Below are 19,635 nucleotides of genomic sequence, written 5' to 3'. Positions count from 1 at the left end.
GTCTCTTCCGCCTCCGCCATGGTGAAGACCATGGCGAAGGCGGAAGAAAAAGAGTGCCCCCACGGCACAGGCCCGCCCGCCGATCGGTGGGCCCCAATCGTGGGCCAGGCCACCATGGGGGCACTGCTGGTGGGAAAATTCCAACTAGCCAATTGATTGTCTCTTCTTCTCAATATAGATTATACACGGCAATCTATTAGTGGAGGAGTTATTGAAAACTGCTATTAGGGAGAGTGATTGTGCATTTTGATTGATATTATAGCTGGATTTTTTGTCCATTCCGCCATCGGGATTTCTGATCCCGACAATGTTTAGCCCCCATTGTGGGATCCCCGACAGCGGGGGGGTGGGTGGCTGCATACAATGGAAAACCCCATTGACAGCGATGCGACCGGAAGATCCCGCCACTAGCCAATGGTGAGTTGCCTCCGCCGCCGCCCAAACACACCAAGGGGGCGGGGGGCCAGAAAAATCCCTTCCTATTGATTTGTAAATGCTAAATCATGTCGCACTAACCTAGATGAGAATGGAGAAACACAGGGGTGGCACGTTGGCAGAGAGGATAACACCGCTGCCTCACAGCGCCGAGAATCCGGGTTCGATCCCAGCCCCGGGTCACTGTCTGTGTGGAGTTTGTACATTCTCCCCATGTTTGCCTGGGTTTCGCCCCCACAACCCAAAGATGTGCAAGCTGGGTGGATTGGCCACGCTAAATTGCCCCTTAATTGGGAAAAAAAAAATTGGGTACTCTAAATTTATATAAAATTTATATAAATGGAGGGAGGTGGGGCTGGAGAGGGTTAGGGACTTACACTTGGAAGAGACATTTGTGGATCGATTTGAGCTGTGGGAGGGTTTTGTTTTGGAAAATATTTTATTGAGGCAGTTATAATTTTAAAACTTTAACACATCATCCCTAAACACAAACCCCAACAACATAGCTTATAAAAACGCACCGCCTGCCCTCCCCCCCCCCCCCCCCCCCCCCCCCCCCCCAAATGACATCCTTAAACCCCAGCCAAAAGCTCCTCAGCCTCGGACATGCCCAGAACATGTGTACATGATCCGTAGGACTTCCTCCACATCGCCCACACCTTTCCTCAACCTCCTCAAATAACCTGTTCACCCGGGCAACATATGAGCCCTGTGGACTACCTTGAATTGAATCAGGCTGAGCCTGGCATACGATGAGGATGTGTTCCCTCTCCGCAGGGCCTCCTCCCATAACCCAGCCTCCAACTTCCCCTACCCCCTCCCAGCTCTTCTCCTACTTTCTCTACACCTCCCCTATTGGGGCTCCCTCCCACTCCATCAGTTCCTTAAAGATCTCCGATACCTTCCCCTCCCCAACTCCTGTTCTAGACATCACTTTATCCTGTAACCCCCTTTGCGGGAGGCGTGGGAAGCTCGAGACCTGCCTCCGAACAAAATCCTTCACATGCAGGTACCGGATCCCGTTCCAACCTGGCAACTCAAACTCCTCCTCCAGGTCATCCAAACCCTCATCAAGGAAGAGACCCCCAAATCTCTCGATCCCTGCCCGCTGCCACCTCTGAAAGCCCCCGTCCAGCTCCTTGGAGAGAACCGATGGTTATCGCAAATCAGTGCCCACACCGACGCCCCTTCCAAACCCATATACTGCCACCACTGTCCCCACACCCTCAGGGCTGCCACTACTACCGGGTTTGTGGAGTACCGCGCTGGGGAGAATAGCAGAGGTGCTGTTAACAATGCCCTTAAACGCATGCCCTTACATGACGCCTCCTCCACTCGTTCCCACACCAACCCCTCCACCACTACCCACTTCCTGACCATCAATATATTCGCCACCAAGTAATAGTTAATAAAGTTCGGAAGAGCCAGCCTCCCCCTCCCCACACCCCGACTCCAGCAGCACCTTCCTCACCCAACGCCTTGGCCATTGAGGCGAACTGTTCATCGTGCTCCCTTGTCAGCTCCTCCAACTTCTGGATTGCTTGACCCTGAGCTACCAGCCTCGTCTCCATGCGGTCAACCACCACCTTGATCGAGTCCATTGCCTTGGCCAGGTCCTCCAGACGCTCCTTTTGTTGGCGGGTGAACTTTTCATTCAAGAAGCTCACCAGCTGCTCTGTGGACCATTGACCCGCAGGGCCGCTCCTTGCCCCTCCGCCATCTCCACGTGCGTTGCCAGCTCCTCACCCGCTTTGACCGACTTATTCCTTCTTTTCGGGCACTTCTGGTCCTCATCTCCATAAACTAGATGGTCAGTCTCCTCTACTCACACTTTTACTCCTTTTCCCATCTCACTTCCACTTGAAAACTGAGGAACAAAAACCCAAAAAGACTCCACGAGTGCGGAAATGTGCGACCACTCACTCCTTGGATGCCACCGGAAGTCCTGCGGAAGGCTTTTGAGTTACCACGAGGGGTCGTGAGTTTAGATACATGCAGGTGCAGGACTTTGCGCAGAAAGAGTGGAGGATGTTTCCCAGGTTGCCAGAATGCACTCTGTTGGAGCAATAGCTGCTCCTGGATGAGCCAGGGAGGTTAGGATAGGGGATATTTACACGTGGTTGAGGGAGCAGGGTGGGGCGCAAGAGGTGAGGATCAAGAAAAAAATAGAGGGGGAGTTGGGGTGGGAAATAGGCTGGGGATTGTGGTACGAGGCGATGCAGAGGGTGAACTCAATCTCCTCCTGCGTGACTATGAGCTTGATTCAGTTCAAGGTGCTGCAAAAGGTACATGTGATTCGGTCGAGAATGAGTGAGTTCTTCCAGGGGATGGCCAATGAGTGCGAGAAGTGAGGGCCAGGGCCGGCGAATCATGCGTTTATGTTCTGGGGTTGTGGGCAGGTGGAGAGATACTGGGAGGCGGTGCTCGGGACACTATCTAAAATACATGGGGTGGAGGTCAGGTCGGGCCTGATGGTGGTGATTTTGGGGTTGCCAGAAGTGCCGGAGCTGCTGGAGGGTAAGGGGGCTCTCTAATTTCCGGTGAAGGATCTTGCTAAATTGGAAGTCAGATACGCCACTGGGGGTGGTGGGTTGGCTGGGGACTTGTATGACTTTCTCCGGTTGGAGAAGATTAAGTTGGAGTTGAGGGGGGTCATAGAATCATAGAATTTACAGTGCAGAAGGAGGCCATTCGGCCCATCGAGTCTGCACCGGCTCTTGGAAAGAGCACCCTACCCAAGGTCCACACTTCCACCCTATCCCCATAACCTGATAACCCCACCCAACACGAAGGGCAATTTTGGACTCTAAGGAGCAATTTATCATGGCCAATCCACCTAACCTGCACATCTTTGGACTGTGGGAGGAAACTGGAGCACCCGGAGGAAACCCACGGACACATGGGGAGAACGTGCAGACTCCACACAGACAGTGACCCAAGCCGGGAATCGAACCTGGGACCTTGGAACTGTGAAGCAATTGTGCTAACCACAATGCTACCGTGCTGCCCTTTTTTTCCAGCCAAGGGCTTCGAGTTGCGGTGGGGGTTGTTCATGATGCTGTTTCAGGAACTGTTCATCGCAGGGGTGGGTGAGAGGAGGGGATAGAAGGGGAAAAACTGTACAAACTGTGGATTGTGATTGTATGGAATGTGTATTTCATATTTTGCTGTTTTTACACATGTTTGGAATAAAGTACTTTTGGAAAAAAAAACTAACCTAGTTGAATTTTGGTATTAAAATGATAGCTCAAGTAGTGGACAGGTACAAAAATATTTAGAAGGCTTGAATCAGGAAGTACATATTGGCTTAGGAGGAGATACAGTCAAGTTTGCAGGACTGAATAGTCAAATGATAAAGACAGATTGCATAGACTTTTCTTGTATATCCTAGAGTACAGAAAAGTAAGGCTGGGACAAATTCAGCTGCTCCCTTCTCCAGAATCTCATTTCTTTTTGCCTAGTGTAATGGATAATGCAACATTTCTGAAGGAATTCACAGCTTTGGTGGAAAAGGCAATGAGCAAGCTGACAATTTGTAACATGGATGTGAACCGCGGTGATCGCTGGATCCAGGTAAAACACTGAACTCTATTATTCTGCAGCAAGATCTCTAGGAAAACAAAATCTTCTTGTGAAATTTTGCTCATGGAAGTGCAGCAAAAAGTTCCTTTCTCCCCTCCTCAGTTGATCAGATGCAGCCCTATCTTTGTCTCCTTTCTCTTGTTCAGATACCAGGCAAGAACTCCAAACATCTTTTTTTTAATTTGTAAAACTGTAAGGAAAGGATACTTCGCCCCAGGCGTAATGACTCTGACCAATTGGTATCTTTTATGTTAAAACAAACTTTAATTTAAACACAGAATTAGCCACATTAACGGCAAGGAGATAGCTTCAGGTATATCAACTAAACATTTCTTAAACAAAAGGGAAACCTTGAACTTACCATCTATACCTGCTACTAACTCCAATTAAGCAACCCAATGTAGTTCAAATGCCACTTATAAATAGAGTTAACAGATTACTTACTTAGCTGTGTAGAGACGTTTGGAAAGAGAAACCAGCGGCAGGATTCTCCGTTCCTGAGACTAGGTGTTGAGGCTGGAGCAGGATCCGTGGACTTCCACGACTGCAAAACTGGCGCCGCACCTGGACCAATTCAGCCATTGTTAAGGGGCTTGCACTGGCGCCATGTGGAACACAGGTGATTCCCATGAGGAACAATGCCGGATTCGCAATTGACACTTAGGAGCTCGACCAGCTGCAGCCGCATATACATATTACAATCCCCACACACACCATCCCAGCCAACAAGACGGCACTGGTTGTGCTGGAGTGCGCCCACACGGCTGATGGGTCGGCTGGGGCTAGAGGGCACCGGGGGGGGGGGGGGGGGGGGGGGAGGCTGGAGGGTGGAGGGACACCCATATGACCCATGGCCCTAGGTTCACAGTGGGCAGTCAGTGGATTGTGCAGCTGCATGGCTGCCTTGCAGGCTGCGGCAATGGTGTTTCGTGTCCATCCAGCCCACCCCACAGTCCAACTACTGGTCAGCTCCCAATACTCCTCCCAGCCCTGGCAGAAGCCCCCTTCATAGCAAACTATGGCCATGTTGGGCACTTTCTGTACCCCCTCTCTCTTCCTCAGCAGCCACTACATCGGTTTCACAATTTTTGAAAGCACAAGTGAACCTCGCCATTGGGAATCTGGCCCTTTTGAAGGCAGAGAATTGCGGAGACCCCGGAGAATACCGGGTTGGGTGCGCTGATGATATACCAAGGGTGTTTACTGTACATGCGTTCTGGAATGCATTGACGCCGCTGTCGAGGTGATGGAGAATTGCGATTTGGCGTGAAATCAACGCCCGCCATGATGCTGGTGTAGGGACCGATTCTACACCCAATTACGTTTCCCGATTCCGGTGTCAGCCAACACAGAATCCCGCCAAAAATCTAGTATACATCTGGTCAACCTAGCACCATTTGGCAAAACTTAAAATCAACTTAAAATCCAATATCATCTGCAAAAGTACAGACAGACCTTGCTCCTCCCATCAATAACATCTTCTGCATCCCACTAAGTTCCATGACCTGCTTAGCTAGGTCTAAAAGTCACTCCCCCATAAATTATATATACTCTTGGGAATCTCCAGCAATCAAACACAATTCCATTAGCCCTTTACCTGTGACCAAGTAAGTGATTGGAATCAATCGTGATCTCACCTTTTTAGGATTCACACATACTGCCTGTATGTATTTTAAATACCAGCGTTTTTAATAACATCACTGCCACAAATACAAAATATAGAATGCGATCTAACCCCAAAAATATCAGAATCCATTCTGGGCGGGATTAGTGGGGTCGTTTCCGGCGCTTGTAGCACTGGAAATTACCCAGCTATCTAGCAGCACTCTGTTGGTATTTGGGGCGCCGATGGGAAATGCACCCCTCCCTCCATCCGAGGCCGTACTTAGTGTTGTTTCCTGCTCTGAGGAGGTCCGACGAGTGGTGCTCCACAGTGCAGGAAGAGAAATGGGGCAGAATTCTCCGTTGCCCAATGCCGATATCGTAATCGGTGATCAGGCGGAGAATCTCTTCCGATGCCCAAATCGGGGGCGGTGCCGATTTGACGCTGGTTTTTGAGTCTCCCCCTCATCTTAAATGGCGTGATCGCTTTGCGCACCGCATGCCATTGGAAAGGCATTGGCGCGTAATCAGAAGCCCCTCACCCGATGCTCCACTCCCGATTGGCCGAGTTCCGGATGGCACGTAACACTTATGCTACTTTTGTTTAGCCGACCTCGCTTGGCGACTGCAGTTTGTGTCCAGTGCTGCCATAGGTGGGGGGGGGGGGGGGGGGGGTTGGAGCCGTGCCACTGGCTGGGGGGACTTTGGCAAGGGCTGGGGGTCCTGGTGGGGAGTGGTCCGGGGGTAGCGAGCGGGGTTACTGGAGGTCATTATTTGGCAGGTCGGGTCCGCGCGTAGCCGGCACCATGTTGCATGGCGCGACTGCCACCGTCCACATACGCGACCACGGACCCGACCATTCTCCAGCTGTTTTTGCCGTGAGACTTACCCGCCGCGGCTACTAGCCCCCAACGGTCCCAGGATCGGTGCAGATGTTGCACTGTTTTTTATGGCATAAAACGGCACGATTCCCACACCGGCATCACCACAGTCGGAAAATCGGAGAATCCAGCCCATTGCGTCCCAATCTCTTGATCCCCTGACGCGACCCTGGACCCTCTTAATTCCACAACTCACCTGTTCACCCTCTCAGCACTCCATCACATACCGACAGGGCACTCCCGAGGCCGATCCCTGGTGCGGACAAAATTCCAGCTTGGCACCATGACACTGCCAGGCTGGTACCCAGGTGACACAGCCAGGGTGCCAGGGCCAAGGTACTCTGGTGGCACCAGCAGTGTCAGTCTGTCCCGAAGCTGACCACCCAGGGGCCTCTGATTGCCTGGGAAACCCCCCGAAGAAGAGCAGGTACACCAGGTCCCCATTTGTGGGGACCAGTACTAATCAGTGCCTGGCTAGCGTCTCCTCGGCGAGGCCGATAGATGTCGGGTGTCTGTTCCATCCGGTGACTGCAAAGCTAAGTGGGTTTTTAAACTCACTTAACCCTGCAACGCTAGACGGGACACAGATCGCGATGTCTCATGAGATCTGATTAGATCTCACGAGGAGTTCACGACCATTCGGAATCCCGAGGGCCTCTCCCAGGATCAACTGGCTGCGTCCTGCCCTGATTCCGGCGGGATGGGGCCGGTAAATCATACCCATAACATATATCAATTTCTGCATTCATCATATCCTCCTACTACTTTACATTGAAGGGTGCTAAATAACTCTCAATATGCCTAGGGAGCTTAATGCCCTTTATGGGCCAGATCAGACCTCTTTAAATATCTCAAGCAGAATCTTCAGAAAATAAACAGATTGAAATGTCCTAAATTGAAATAACCGCAAAATCTCCCGATTCTCCTCATTGTCCATTCTCACCAGACTCAAGTTCAAATCTGGAAACAGCTTGTTGATTCACTGCTAGCTATTCACAAAAGCCCGGGCCTGTCTGTTCTAGATCGGCCCTCTGTCTAATGTAATTAGAGACAGGGTGATGGACTATGTGACAATTAATGATGTAATCCAACCTTATTTTGTCTGTCCTGTGCTGCGTTCTATGATGGCGGGAAGGGCGCCCTCTTCTGTTTGCCTCACTTTGTATTTCTTTGTCTTTTTCTACCTTGCCTTTCTGAGGCTCTGCAAGCTGATCTTTCTTTCTTTCAGGATGAAATTGAGTTTGGTTACTCAGAAGCTCCTCACAAAACCTTCCCCATTGTGTTTGATTCTCCTCGGAATCGCGGACTGGAGATGTTGCCCTACAAAAAACTCCTGGTGAGGCACAATGTTTCTTCAGAATATTATTTTATCCCAACACTGGTCCTTTCTCTTTTTATGATCTTACATTCCACTTGTGTCTTGCTGGGTGCTTGAGATGCATTTCAAGTGTGAAGGGAAAGATAAATAAACAATCCCACCAAGAGCTGTATTTGAACCATTAAGCTGTCAATCTAGGCTAGTGAAAGGTATTTCTCTGTGAAATTGAATGGATGCTTAGCATTTCCGAGCTCACCCAGGGATCTCAGAGGTGGGCAGAGCTCTCGGGGACCGGGGGGGGGGGGGAGGGGGGGGGGGGGGGGGGGGGGGGGGGGAGACGACGACACGAGGGGTGGGGTGTCATACATGCCAGGGTTTATGTCATAATAATGCCAGGCAGTGTCAGGAAAGCCAGCTTGTTGCCAGTGGATGGTGGCGGTGCACCTGGCTGAAGGTTGTTTCCTGGTGTACTTACTGTGCACTGGGGTGGCCTTTAAAAATGGAGCCAAGATTATTGATTCACTGAATTAACGGATACAACATGAAACTCCTGTCTCCTTTCATTTCCTTCAAAGTCCCGCACTATATGGTGGAAAAAGCTGTCAATGCTATCGGTGCCCTCAATGCCTTTGCCAAAATCTCACCCTAAGAAACCAAAAGCTTTAATCAGTCGTAAACCTACATTTATAAATGTATACATATAATGACCCCCTCCGGGGAGAGAACACAAGAGGTGATCGTCTCCCTGGACGCAGAAAAGGCCTTCGACAGAGTCGAATGGAAATACCTCATAGAGGTACTGGAGCGGTTTGGGCTTGGAACAGGGTTCACCGCTTGGGTAAAGCTCCTATACAACGCTCCCATGGCGAGTGTACGGACCAACGATACCAACTCCCAATACTTCCAGCTGCACAGGGGCACCAGACAAGGATGCCCACTGTCCCCGCTGCTGTTCGCACTAGCAATCGAACCGCTAGCAATCGCGCTCAGGGCAACAAAAAATTGGAGGGGAATCCGAAGGGGAGGTAGAGAGCACAGAGTCTCACTCTATGCGGATGATCTGCTCCTCTATATCTCGGACCCACAATGCAGCATGGACGGAATCATCGGGCTCCTGAAAGAGTTTGGAGCCTTCTCGGGCTACAAACTCAACATGAGCAAAAGTGAGATCTTCCCAGTACACCCGCAAGGGGGGGGGGGGCAGCACTAAAGGGGCTGCCGTTCAAACAAGCCCGACACAAATTCCGCTACCTGGGGATCCAAATAGCCCATGACTGGAAAGGGATCCACAAATGGAACCTCACCAGCCTGACGGAGGAAGTTAAAAAGGACCTGCAAAGATGGAACACACTCCCGCTCTCCCTCGCGGGGAGAGTCCAGACGATCAAAATGAACGTACTGCCCAGGTTCCTTTTCCTGTTTAGATCCATTCCGATCTACATCCCCAAGGCCTTTTTCAAAGCGCTGGACAAACTTATCGTTCGTATTGGGGGGGGTGGGGGAAAAAATGCTAGGATCCCAAAGAAGGTCCTACAAAAAACAATATCCGGGGGGGCTAGCCCTCCCGAATCTACAATTCTACCACTGGGCGGCGACAGCCGAGCGAGTAAGGGGATGGATCCAGGAGCCAGAAGCCGAGTGGGTGCGTGCGGAGGAGGCCTCCTGCATGGGGACCTCCCTCCGGGCCCTCGCCACGGCAGCACTCCCATCCCCACCCAAAAAACACTCCAGCAGCCCAGTGGTGACAGCCACCCTCCAATCCTGGAACCAACTGCGGCAGCAATTTGGCCTGACCAAAATGTCGGACAAAGCTCCCATCTGCAACAACCATAGGTTCACACCAGCACTGACTGACGCCACCTTCAAAAGGTGGAGGCAGGACGGGGGGGACACTAACAGTCAGGGACCTATACACGGATGACAGGATCGCAACACTGGACGAACTGACAGAGAAATTTCAGCTAGCTGGGGGGAACGAGCTACGGTACCTGCAGCTCAATAACTGCCTACGAAAGGAGACAAGGTCGTACCCACAACCGCCACGACAGACACTACTGGAAGACCTACTGGACGCAAGTATCCTAGAGAAAGGGAACTGTAGCGACATGTATGACCGACTGGTAGAAAGGGACGACACCGTACTGGACGCAACAAGAAGGAAATGGGAGGACGACCTGGGGATGGAGATAGGGTGGGGACTCTGGAGCGAAGCACTGCATAGGGTCAACTCCACCTCCACGTGCACAAGGCTCAGCCTGACGCAACTAAAAGTGGTACATAGAGCCCACTTAACAAGAAACCGTATGAGTAGGTTCTTCCCGGAGGTGGAGGACAGATGTGAACGGTGCTAAAGAGGCCCGGCCAACCACGCCCACATGTTCTGGTCTTGCCCCAGACTTGTGGAGTACTGGACAGCCTTCTTCGAGGCTATGTCCAAAGTGGTGAGGGTGAGGGTGGAGCCATGCCCGATTGTGGCGGTCTTCGGGGTTTCAGACCAGCCAGATCTATTCCTGGGGAGGAGGGCGGACGCCCTTGCCTTTGCCTCCCTGATCGCCTGCCGTAGAATCCTGTTTGGCTGGCGGTCAGCAGCACCGCCCAGAGCTGCAGACTGGCTGTCCGACCTCTTGGAATCTCCCCAAATGGAGAAAATCAAATTCGCCATCCGAGGGTCGGACGACGGCTTCCACAGAACGTGGGAGCCATTCATGCAATCGTTCCGGGACTTGTTTGTGGCCAACGAACAAGAGGAAGAATAGTCGGGCGGTCAAGAATCAGGGGAAAATGGATGGGAATCGGGGGAAGGTAGGGGGGGGGGGGCTACGGGTTCGTTATGGGGGTTTGATGGCTAGCTAAGGCCCAAAACCAAACTGTAAATAAATGCCAATAAACATGTGCCTCGGCCATATTGGGGAATGTAAAATATGTATGCCGGCTAAAGGGGGCGGCCACAGTTATTATTACGAAGATGCTTACCTGTAAATATATATGTTAATTTTTGCGTGTTCTTTTTTTTTCTCTCTCTCTCTAACAATTTGTAATTTGTTCAATATAAAACATGAAAACTGAATAAAAACATTTATAAAAAAAATAAATGTATACATGAACTACATATTGGATGCTGGATGTCTTACCATGTGACATCCTGTCCCCATGCTTCACAATTGGATGAATAGAACATCCATCCTTCCAACAAGGTTCATTATTTGTCAATTCAATGATTTTTGGTGGCACGGTGACACAGTGGTTGTAGTGATATCATAATTGTGTTGTAATTCACTTCCGGTGGCGGCTATGAAGGAGTAAGTCGCACATTTGGTGGCTCCCGCTCGGGTCGGACTTTTGGACCTTTTGCCCCGATTTTCTACCGGACTTGAATTGAAAAACTGATGACAGAGGCAATTGTGTACTGAATTCCCACATCGGTGCATGGACAGAAAGACTAGAAGTCCTCGTAAAGGCAGAAACAGAAAGACAGAGAAGGCTTGGGCTGAAGCTGCAGCGGGAGACAGCATGGCGGAGGACCCGACCTCTGGTTTGTCAACCCAGCGGTCAACGAAGCAGCTGATGCAAGTTATTCAGGAAGGCTTTGCTAAGCAGAAACGGGACTGCTTGGACCCGATAAAAGAGTAGATTGAGCGGCTGGATCACAATCTCAGACCATGCTCTGCACTGGGTTGACCTGCAGCTTAGTAAAGACAGTAACCAGCGCCCGCACTGGAGGTAAGATGTGGGACTTGTAGCTGACGAGGAGGTGTGCGAGCGGCTGAGGAAATGTATTCAGAACTACCTGCAGGTCAACGAGACGGGGGAAGTTTCAGCAGCGATGGTCTGGGAAGCACTGAAGGCGGTGGTCAGAGGGGAGCTGATCTCAATACGGACCCAAAGGGAGAGAGTGGACAGGGCGGAGATGGACCGACTGGTTAAGGAGATACTCCAGGTCAACGGGTGAAATGCGGAGACCCAAGAGGCAGGGCTTTTAAGGGAACGGCGGAGGCTACAGGCGGAGTTTGGCTTGTTAACCACAGGGAGGGGGGTGGAGCAGCTGAGAAAGGTGAGGGGGGCTATATATGAGCATGGAGAGAAGGCTAGCCGAATGCTTGCACAGAAGCTTAGAAAGAGGGAGGCAGGCAAGGAGATAGGGAAAGTAAATGACGGAGATGGGAACCTGGTTGGAGATTCAGCAGGGGTGAAGAAGGCATTTAGGGATTTTTACAGTAGGCTGTATGGGTCGGAACCCCCTACGGGGCCGGAGGGGATGAGGCACTTTTTAGGGGGGCTCAATTTCCCAAAGGTGGACGGGGAGCTGGTAGAAGGGCTGGGGGCCCCGATCGGGTTGGAAGAGATAGGGGAGGGTCTGCAGGCCATGCAGTCGGGTAACGGCCCGGGGCCAGACGGATATCCAGTGGAGTTCTGTAAAACATTCTCTGGGATATTGGGACCGGTGTTGATCAGAATGTTAATGAGGCAAGGGAGAGAGAGAGGTGCTGTCACCGACAATGTCACAGGCCACGATTTTGTTGATACTGAAGCGGGACAAGAACCCGGAGCTGTGTGGGTCCTGCAGGCCGATATCCTTGTTGAATTTGGAAGCCAAAATGCTGGCCAAAATTTTGTCCTCCAGGATTGAGAATTGTGTTCCGGACGTTATTGGGGAGGACCAGATGGGGTTTGTTAAGGGTAGGTAGTTGGTGACCAACATAAGGTGCGGGATTCTCCGAAACCCCTCTGGGTTGGAGAATCACCCAGGGCCGGCGTCAATCCCGCTCCTGCCGCGTCCCAAATTTTCAGCCACCCGAGATTCGGCGCGGGCGGAAATCGCGCCGTGCCGGTCGGCAGGCCCTCGGGGCGATTCTCAGGCCCGCAATGGGCCGAAGTCCCGCTACTGACAAACCTCTCCCGCCGGCATGGATTAAACCACCTACCTGACCGGCGGGATTGGTGGCGCGGGCAGGTGCCAGGTTCCTGGCGAGGGGCGATCTGACCCCGTGGGACGCCCCCACAGTGGCCTGGCCTGAGATCGGGGCCCACCGATTGGCGGGCGTGCCTGTGCCGTGGGGGCACTCTTTTTCTTCCACCTTCACCATGGTCTTCATCATGGCGGGGGCGGAAGAGACCCCCTCCCCTGCGCATGTGCTGGTATGACGTCAGCAGCCGCTGATGCTCCGGCGCATGCCCGGACTTACGCCGTTAATCTCCCGGCGATTGGGGGAGCCTCCGGTTAGATTAGTGGGGGGGAGCTTTAGGTATCTAGGCATCCAGGTGGTGCGGGAATGGGACCGGCTGCATAAATTAAATCTTGCCCGACTAGTAGACCAAATAAAAGACGAGTTTCAGAGATGGGACGCTCTTCCGTTGTCACTGGCTGGGAGGGTGCTGACGGTGAAGATGACGGTCCTCCTGAGATTCCTGTTTGTGTTTCAGTGTCTCCCCATTTTGTTCCGCGGTCATTTTTTAAACGGGTAAACAAAGTGATCACTGGCTTTGTTTGGGCGGGCAAGACCCCGTGAGTAAGGAAGGTACTGCTTGAGCAAAGTCGGGGAGAGGGCGGGCTGGTGCTGCCAAATTTTCGTAACTATTACTGGACGGCGAATATAGCCATGATCAGGAAGTGGGTGGTGGGGGGAGGGCCGGCATGGGAGCGTATAGAGGCGGCTTCATGCAAGGGCATTGGTAACTGCGCCTCTGCTGTTCCCGTTGGCACGGTACTCCACCAGCCCCATGGTGGTGGCGGCCCTGAGAGGCTGGGGGGCAATGGAGGAGACATGTGGGAGCAGATGGAGCATTGGTCTGGTCCCCAATCTGTACTAATCACCGGTTTGCCCCGGGAAATATGGATGGGGGGTTCCGGATATGGCGGAGAGCCGGGATTGAGAGGATGGGAGATATGTTTATAGAGGGGAGCTTTCCGAGTTTGAGGGCGCTGGAGGAGAGGTTTGGGTTGGCGAGGGGAAATTAATTCAGGTACCTGCAGGTGCAGGACTTCCTACGCAAACAGACGTCAACCTTCCCGCTCCTCCCACCAAGAGGGATTCAGGACAGGGTAGTTTCCAGAGGGTGGGTAGGAGAAGGGAGCGTCTCGGACATTTACAAGGAACTTATGGGGTCAGAGGAGACGCAGACCGAGGAGCTGAAACGCAAGTGGGAGAAGGAGCTGGGAGGAGAGATAGAAGATGCCAGGCTTCGATCATGTGCCAGGCTCAGCCTGATACAATTCAAGGTCGTTCACTGGGCTCACATTGATGAGCAGATTCTTTGGGGTTGAAGACAGGTGTGAAAAGTGTGCGGGAGGACCAGCGAACTATGTCCACATGTTCTGGACATGTCCGAAGCTTTGGGGATTTTGGCAGGGGTTTGCAGGTGTCATGTCTACGATGTTAAAAACAAGGGTGGAGCTGAGTCCCGAGATGGCAATTTTCAGAGTGTCAGAAGACCCGGGAATCCAGGAGGAGAAAGAGGCGGACGTTCTGGCCTTTTCTTCCCTGGTAGCCCGGAGACGGATACTATTAGCTTGAAGACACTCAAAGCCCCCAAAGTCGGAGACCTGGCTATTGGACATGGCTAGCTTTCTCTGTTTGGAGAAAATAAGTTCGCCTTGAGAGGGTCACTGTCAGGGTCCGCCCGGAGGTGGCAACCGTTCGTTGACTTCTTTGCGGAAAATTAATCGTTAGCAGAAAGGGTGGCGGGGTTGGGGGGGGGGGGTTAGTTTAGTTTAGAGTTGGGGATTAATAAAGGTGGGACCTGTAAGGGTGGGAGACATCTTTTGCACTATGTTTATAGATTCATGTACATTGTTTATTTTGTTGTTGTTGTAACCAAAAATACCTCAATAAAATGTTTATAAAAAAAAAAGATATTTTGTTGTAATTCGCTGACTGACCACTATGAGTCTCATTAATATGTAAATAAATGTTAGAGTCAGGTGACCTCGAACTGACTCTGGAGTTGGGAGGTTGGTAGAGGTTGCTTGTGCATGTTCCTCCTGTTATTCATCTGTTGTTTTTGTGTAGTTGACCCACAGTTGTTGTGTTATTCACCCTGGGTAACACGGACTGCAACTGAATGCAGTTGTACTGGAAAGCAGACACCAAACTTAGACATTGGTTCAATATGATTCATTGAACTTCTGTAACAATGCACACAGCTTGCTGTGTGATGAACCATCAGTTGGACGTGAGACACGATGAAGATCCAAACTGTGGCTTTAATCAGCTAGTTGTTTGCCCGGTGGTCGACCAAAGAGAAAGACCGACCGCCGGGAAACCTGGGTACTTATACCCCACCTCGGAGGCGGGGTGTACTTGCCTCGCGACCAATTGGTGAGCAGTCACATGACTAGTCCCAGCCAATCAGACGAGAGGCACATGACCAGCCAGAGCTAATGGGAAACCAATGCTCTGCACCAATGGCGGTGCTCCCACTCATATCACCACACTGTGGGTTGACACTCTACTACTCTAAGTGTGCTAACTCTAACTAACTAGACCAGACTAGCTCTGAGCCACGTGTACAAGGTGCTAAATGATATATACACCCTGACTGTCACTGTAGTTATCACCAGTGGAAAGAGGCGGAGTCTGATGCCTCGTGTGTTTTATAGTAGGAAGCCCCCTTCTAGTGTTCTGTCTGGTGATTGGTTGTGTTCTGTCATGTGTGTTGATTGGCTAACCTGGGTGTCTGTCATTGCCTCATTATGTGTATGAGTGCATATTATGACATCCCCTCTTTAAAAAAAAAATTGTCGGTTGCTTGGAGCATATACAACATATATACAGATATAACTATTTACAGCGAATGGCGAGTGAATGCATATGTACATGGAAGGTGTCTAGCGTGCAGATACAGAACAATATGTACAAAAGAAATATCTACAAGTCGAATCTCTGGGGCTGGCATTGGATCCTTGTCAATCGCCTGAGCGGTGGAGGTGGGGACGACGGCGCCTTGACAGGCGGGATTGCAGCCGGAGTGGTGGCCTCGTGGAGCGAGGTGTCCGGGGAAGGCATAACGACAGCTGGAAAAGTGAGATTCGGTGGTGGGCAGGCAAGTTTGCGTAGTGCCCTTCTGTTATGCCTGACAATGGAGCCATCAGCCATGCGAACCACGAACGACCTGGGAGCAGCCTGTCGAACAACAACAGATGGAGCTGACCAGCCTCCATCAGGTAACTTGATCTGAACAGCATCTTCCGGAGAGAGCACAGGAAGATCAGTAGCATGAGCATCGTATGTCAGCTTTTGCCAGTTTCTGAGTTGCTGCACCTTTTGCAGCACTGGGAGGTGATCCAGATCTGGTAAATGATTGGCCGGAACAGTCGTCCGCAGGTCTCAATTCATAAGGAGTTGTGCTAGAGACATACCGGTGGACCGAGGGGTTGCCCTGTACGCCAGCAGCGCAAGGTTAAAGTCAGAAGCCGACTCCGCAGCCTTGCAGAGCAGTTGCTTCACGATATGGACCCCTTTTTCGACCTTCCCGTTAGATTGCGGGTAATGCAGGCTTGAGGGAATGTGCTTGAATTGGTAGAGCCTGGAAAAGTTAGACCACTCTTCGCTGTGGAAGCAGGGACCGTTGTCACTCATGACAGTGAGCGGAATACATGCCTGGCAAACGTCTCCTTGCAGGCCTTGATGACTCCTTGATGTGAGGTTGGACAGTTTCACCACTTCCGGGTAACTCGAAAAGTAATCGATGATGAGCACATAGTCACGCCCATGGGGGGGGGGGAAGGTCAATTCCCATCTTAGACCACGGAGAGGTCACGATCTCATGGGCTGAGCAGGCTGGAAATGCTGGCAGGTCGCACAATTGAGGACCATGTTAGAAATGTCCTGGTTGATTCCAGGCCAATAGACATCCTGCCGGGCCCTGCACCTGCATTTCTCGACACCGAGGTGTCCCTCGTGGATCTGTTTGAGCACTAGGCTCTGGAAGCTGCGAGGAATAACTATACGATCTAGCTTGAGGAGGATCCCCTCGAAGACTGTCAGGTCGTCCTTAACATTAAAGAACTGAGGGCATTGCCCTTTCTGCCAACCATTTGCAAGGTGATGCATGACCCGCTGCAGAAGAGGGTCCTGGGCAATCTCTCCTGGGGCTGGTTTAGCACAGTGCTAAAGAGCTGGCTTTTAAAGCAGACCAAGGCAGGCCAGCAGCACGGTTCAATTCCTTCTTTTCACAGTAACTTCATTTAAAGCCTACTTGTGACAATAAGCGATTTTCATTTCATTTTTCATTTTCTCGAATGTTGATCACTCTTTCACCTGAGGCCGGGAGGTTGCTGGCACACAGTTGCACCTGTGCCTCAATTTGGCGGATGAAGTCGACCTATTCACAGGGCAAGGTGATGGCACGCGACAGGGCATCTGCAATGATTAGCTCCTTGCCCGGTGTGTATACCAGCTCGAAATCATACCTGCGGAGTCGAAGGAGAATGCGCTGAAGCCTGGGTGTCATGTCATTCAAGTCCTTATGAATGATATGGACTAAGGGTCTGTGGTCAGTCTCTACTGTGAAGGTTGGTCGACCGTAGACATAGTCATGGAACTTTACAATGCCGGTTAGGAGACCCAGGCACTCTTTTTTTTCTATCTGAGCATACCTCTGCTCAGTGGGAGTCATGGACCCTGACGCATAGGCCACTGAAGCCAGGACGAGGAGTCATCCCTCTGGAGGAGCACCGCACCGATGCCGTCCTGGCTGGCATCCGTGGAGATTTTTGTCTCTCTCTCTGGGTCAAAAAACGCTAGTACCGGAGTAGTGGTGAGCTTTGCCTATAACTCGAGCCACTCTGCTTGATGTGTGGGTAGCCACTGGAAGGCAGTGGACTTCTTCACCAGATGACTGAGAGCTGTGGTGTGTGATGCCAGGTTGGGAATGAACTTTCCCAAGAAGTTAACCATACCGAGGAAGCATAGTACCGCCTTCTTGTCTTCCGGGGTCTTCATGGTGTTGATGGCCTTGACTTTGTACAAGTCTGGTTGCGCACCCTGCTGGGATATTTTATCGCTCAGAAACCTGATTGGTGACTTGCCAAAGGAGCACTTGGCCTTGTTCAACTTGAGGCCGTTTGCATGGATGCATCGAAAGACTTGTTTGAGATGAGATATATGTTCCTCTGAGGTTGTGGACCATATGATTACATCATCTACGTAGACACGTACACCCTCAATGCCCTCCAGCATCTGTTCCATGATCCTGTGGAAGATTTCAGAGGCTGAAACAATGCCGAACGGCATGCGGTTGTAACAGTACATTCCGAAAGGTGTATTAAACATGCAGAGCTTCCTGCTGGACTCATCCAGTTGTATCTGCCAGAAACCACGCAACGCATCTAGCTTCGGGAAGAATTTGGTGTGTGCCATCTCACTGGTTAGCTCCTCCCACTTCGGGATCGGGTAGTGTTCCCGCATTATGTTCCGGTTAAGATCTTTGGGATCTATACATATGCGCAACTCTCCTGAGGGCTTCTTCACACAGACCATCGAGCTGACCCAGTCAGTCGGTTCCGTCACTTTAGAGATTATGCCCTGGTCTTGGAGCTCCTGCAGCTGAGCCTTTAAACGTTCCTTCAGAGGAGCCGGCACCCGCCATGGAGCATGGATCACAGGAGTGGCATCAGGTCTGAGTAAGATTTTGTAGCGGTACGGCAGCATACCCATCCCACTGAACACGTCCGGGTATTGTGACAGGATTTCGTCAATGTCAGCCTGAAGATCCGCATTGGAAGAGGACATGGCATGGACGCACTGCACGAGATTGGGTAGCTTGCATGCATGGGCACCAAGCAGGGAAGCCTTGTCAGGCTTGACGATTTCGAATCTCAGTGTGGCATTGATGGTCTTGTTGGGGACAAACAGATGACAAGACCCTAACGCAGTTATGGCATTGCCATTATAATCAAGAAGCTGGCAGGCCGGCGGAAGAGTTTTTGGTTGCCTTTTGATGCGATCAAGGTCTGCTTGAGATATGAGATTGGCTGAAGCACCAGTGTCCAGCTTGAACCGGATACTGACTCCAGGCAGTCGTCCCCTGGATCCGTAGTGCTACCAGGATCAGAATCCATCACCCATGCTGCACACGTCGAATGCGTTTGTGTTGGAAATGGGATCGCTGGCCCACGATCGGTAGTGCAGACCTGCACAAGGCTGCATAACGTCCAGGCTTCCCACAATTTAAACATCGCCTGCCTCTGGCAGGGCATTGTCGCTTTAAGTGGGCGGTGCCGCAGTTCGGGCACGTCATGACTTTGACGTCGTTACGCTCCGCGCGTCGTCGCACATGCGCAGTGCGGTCAGCGACTGTTCGCAACTGCGCAGTGTGGTCTTCAGCCGCTTCGTTCTCCCGGTCTGTGGTGCGCATGCGTGGGACCCCGGGAAAAGCGCTCAAAATGGCCGCCTTCATCGATACTAAGGCACCGCATCCGGGCGATGGCCACTCTCTGCCTCATGGGAGGCAGATTGGTCCTGTTCTGCCGATTTAAGTCGTGAGTAACGACTTTACGCCTGTTCATGCACTTTACACGTCTCGATTGCGACTGGCAGGGTCATGCTTTTTATTTTTAGGTGCTGTTCCTGCAGGGCGTCGGAACGGACCCCAAATACGATCTGATCCCTGATGAGGAACTCAGCGGTGTCACCATAGCTGCAGGACTGTTCTAATATACGGAGATGAGTTAGAAAGGATTGGAAAGGTTCATCCTTACCCTAATAGTCGATAGGAGCAGCGCGATTTTCCTGGTATCGGACGCATCCTCGAGGCCCGAGGCCTCAATGTAGAGACTGAACTTCTGCTTGAAGACCCGCCAGTGGGCACCAAGATTGC

General features: G+C 51.6%; 1 protein-coding gene across 3 annotated transcripts in view; it reads left to right on the top strand.

Annotated features, from left to right (window-relative positions):
* Window positions 1-19,635, top strand: part of LOC119979628 (protein-arginine deiminase type-2-like) — an 86,041-nt gene that overhangs the window by 40,994 nt on the left and 25,412 nt on the right. For all 3 annotated transcript variants that reach the window (XM_038822136.1, XM_038822134.1, XM_038822135.1), the window contains 2 exons: window positions 3,897-4,008; window positions 7,729-7,836. In XM_038822136.1, the coding sequence (XP_038678064.1) occupies window positions 3,897-4,008; window positions 7,729-7,836 (220 nt within the window). The remainder of the gene's footprint in view (window positions 1-3,896; window positions 4,009-7,728; window positions 7,837-19,635) is intronic.

Source organism: Scyliorhinus canicula, chromosome 16 (assembly GCF_902713615.1).
Source record: "Scyliorhinus canicula chromosome 16, sScyCan1.1, whole genome shotgun sequence".
Classification (NCBI taxonomy): Eukaryota; Metazoa; Chordata; class Chondrichthyes; order Carcharhiniformes; family Scyliorhinidae; genus Scyliorhinus; species Scyliorhinus canicula.
This window is presented reverse-complemented; position numbering and strand designations above follow the sequence as displayed.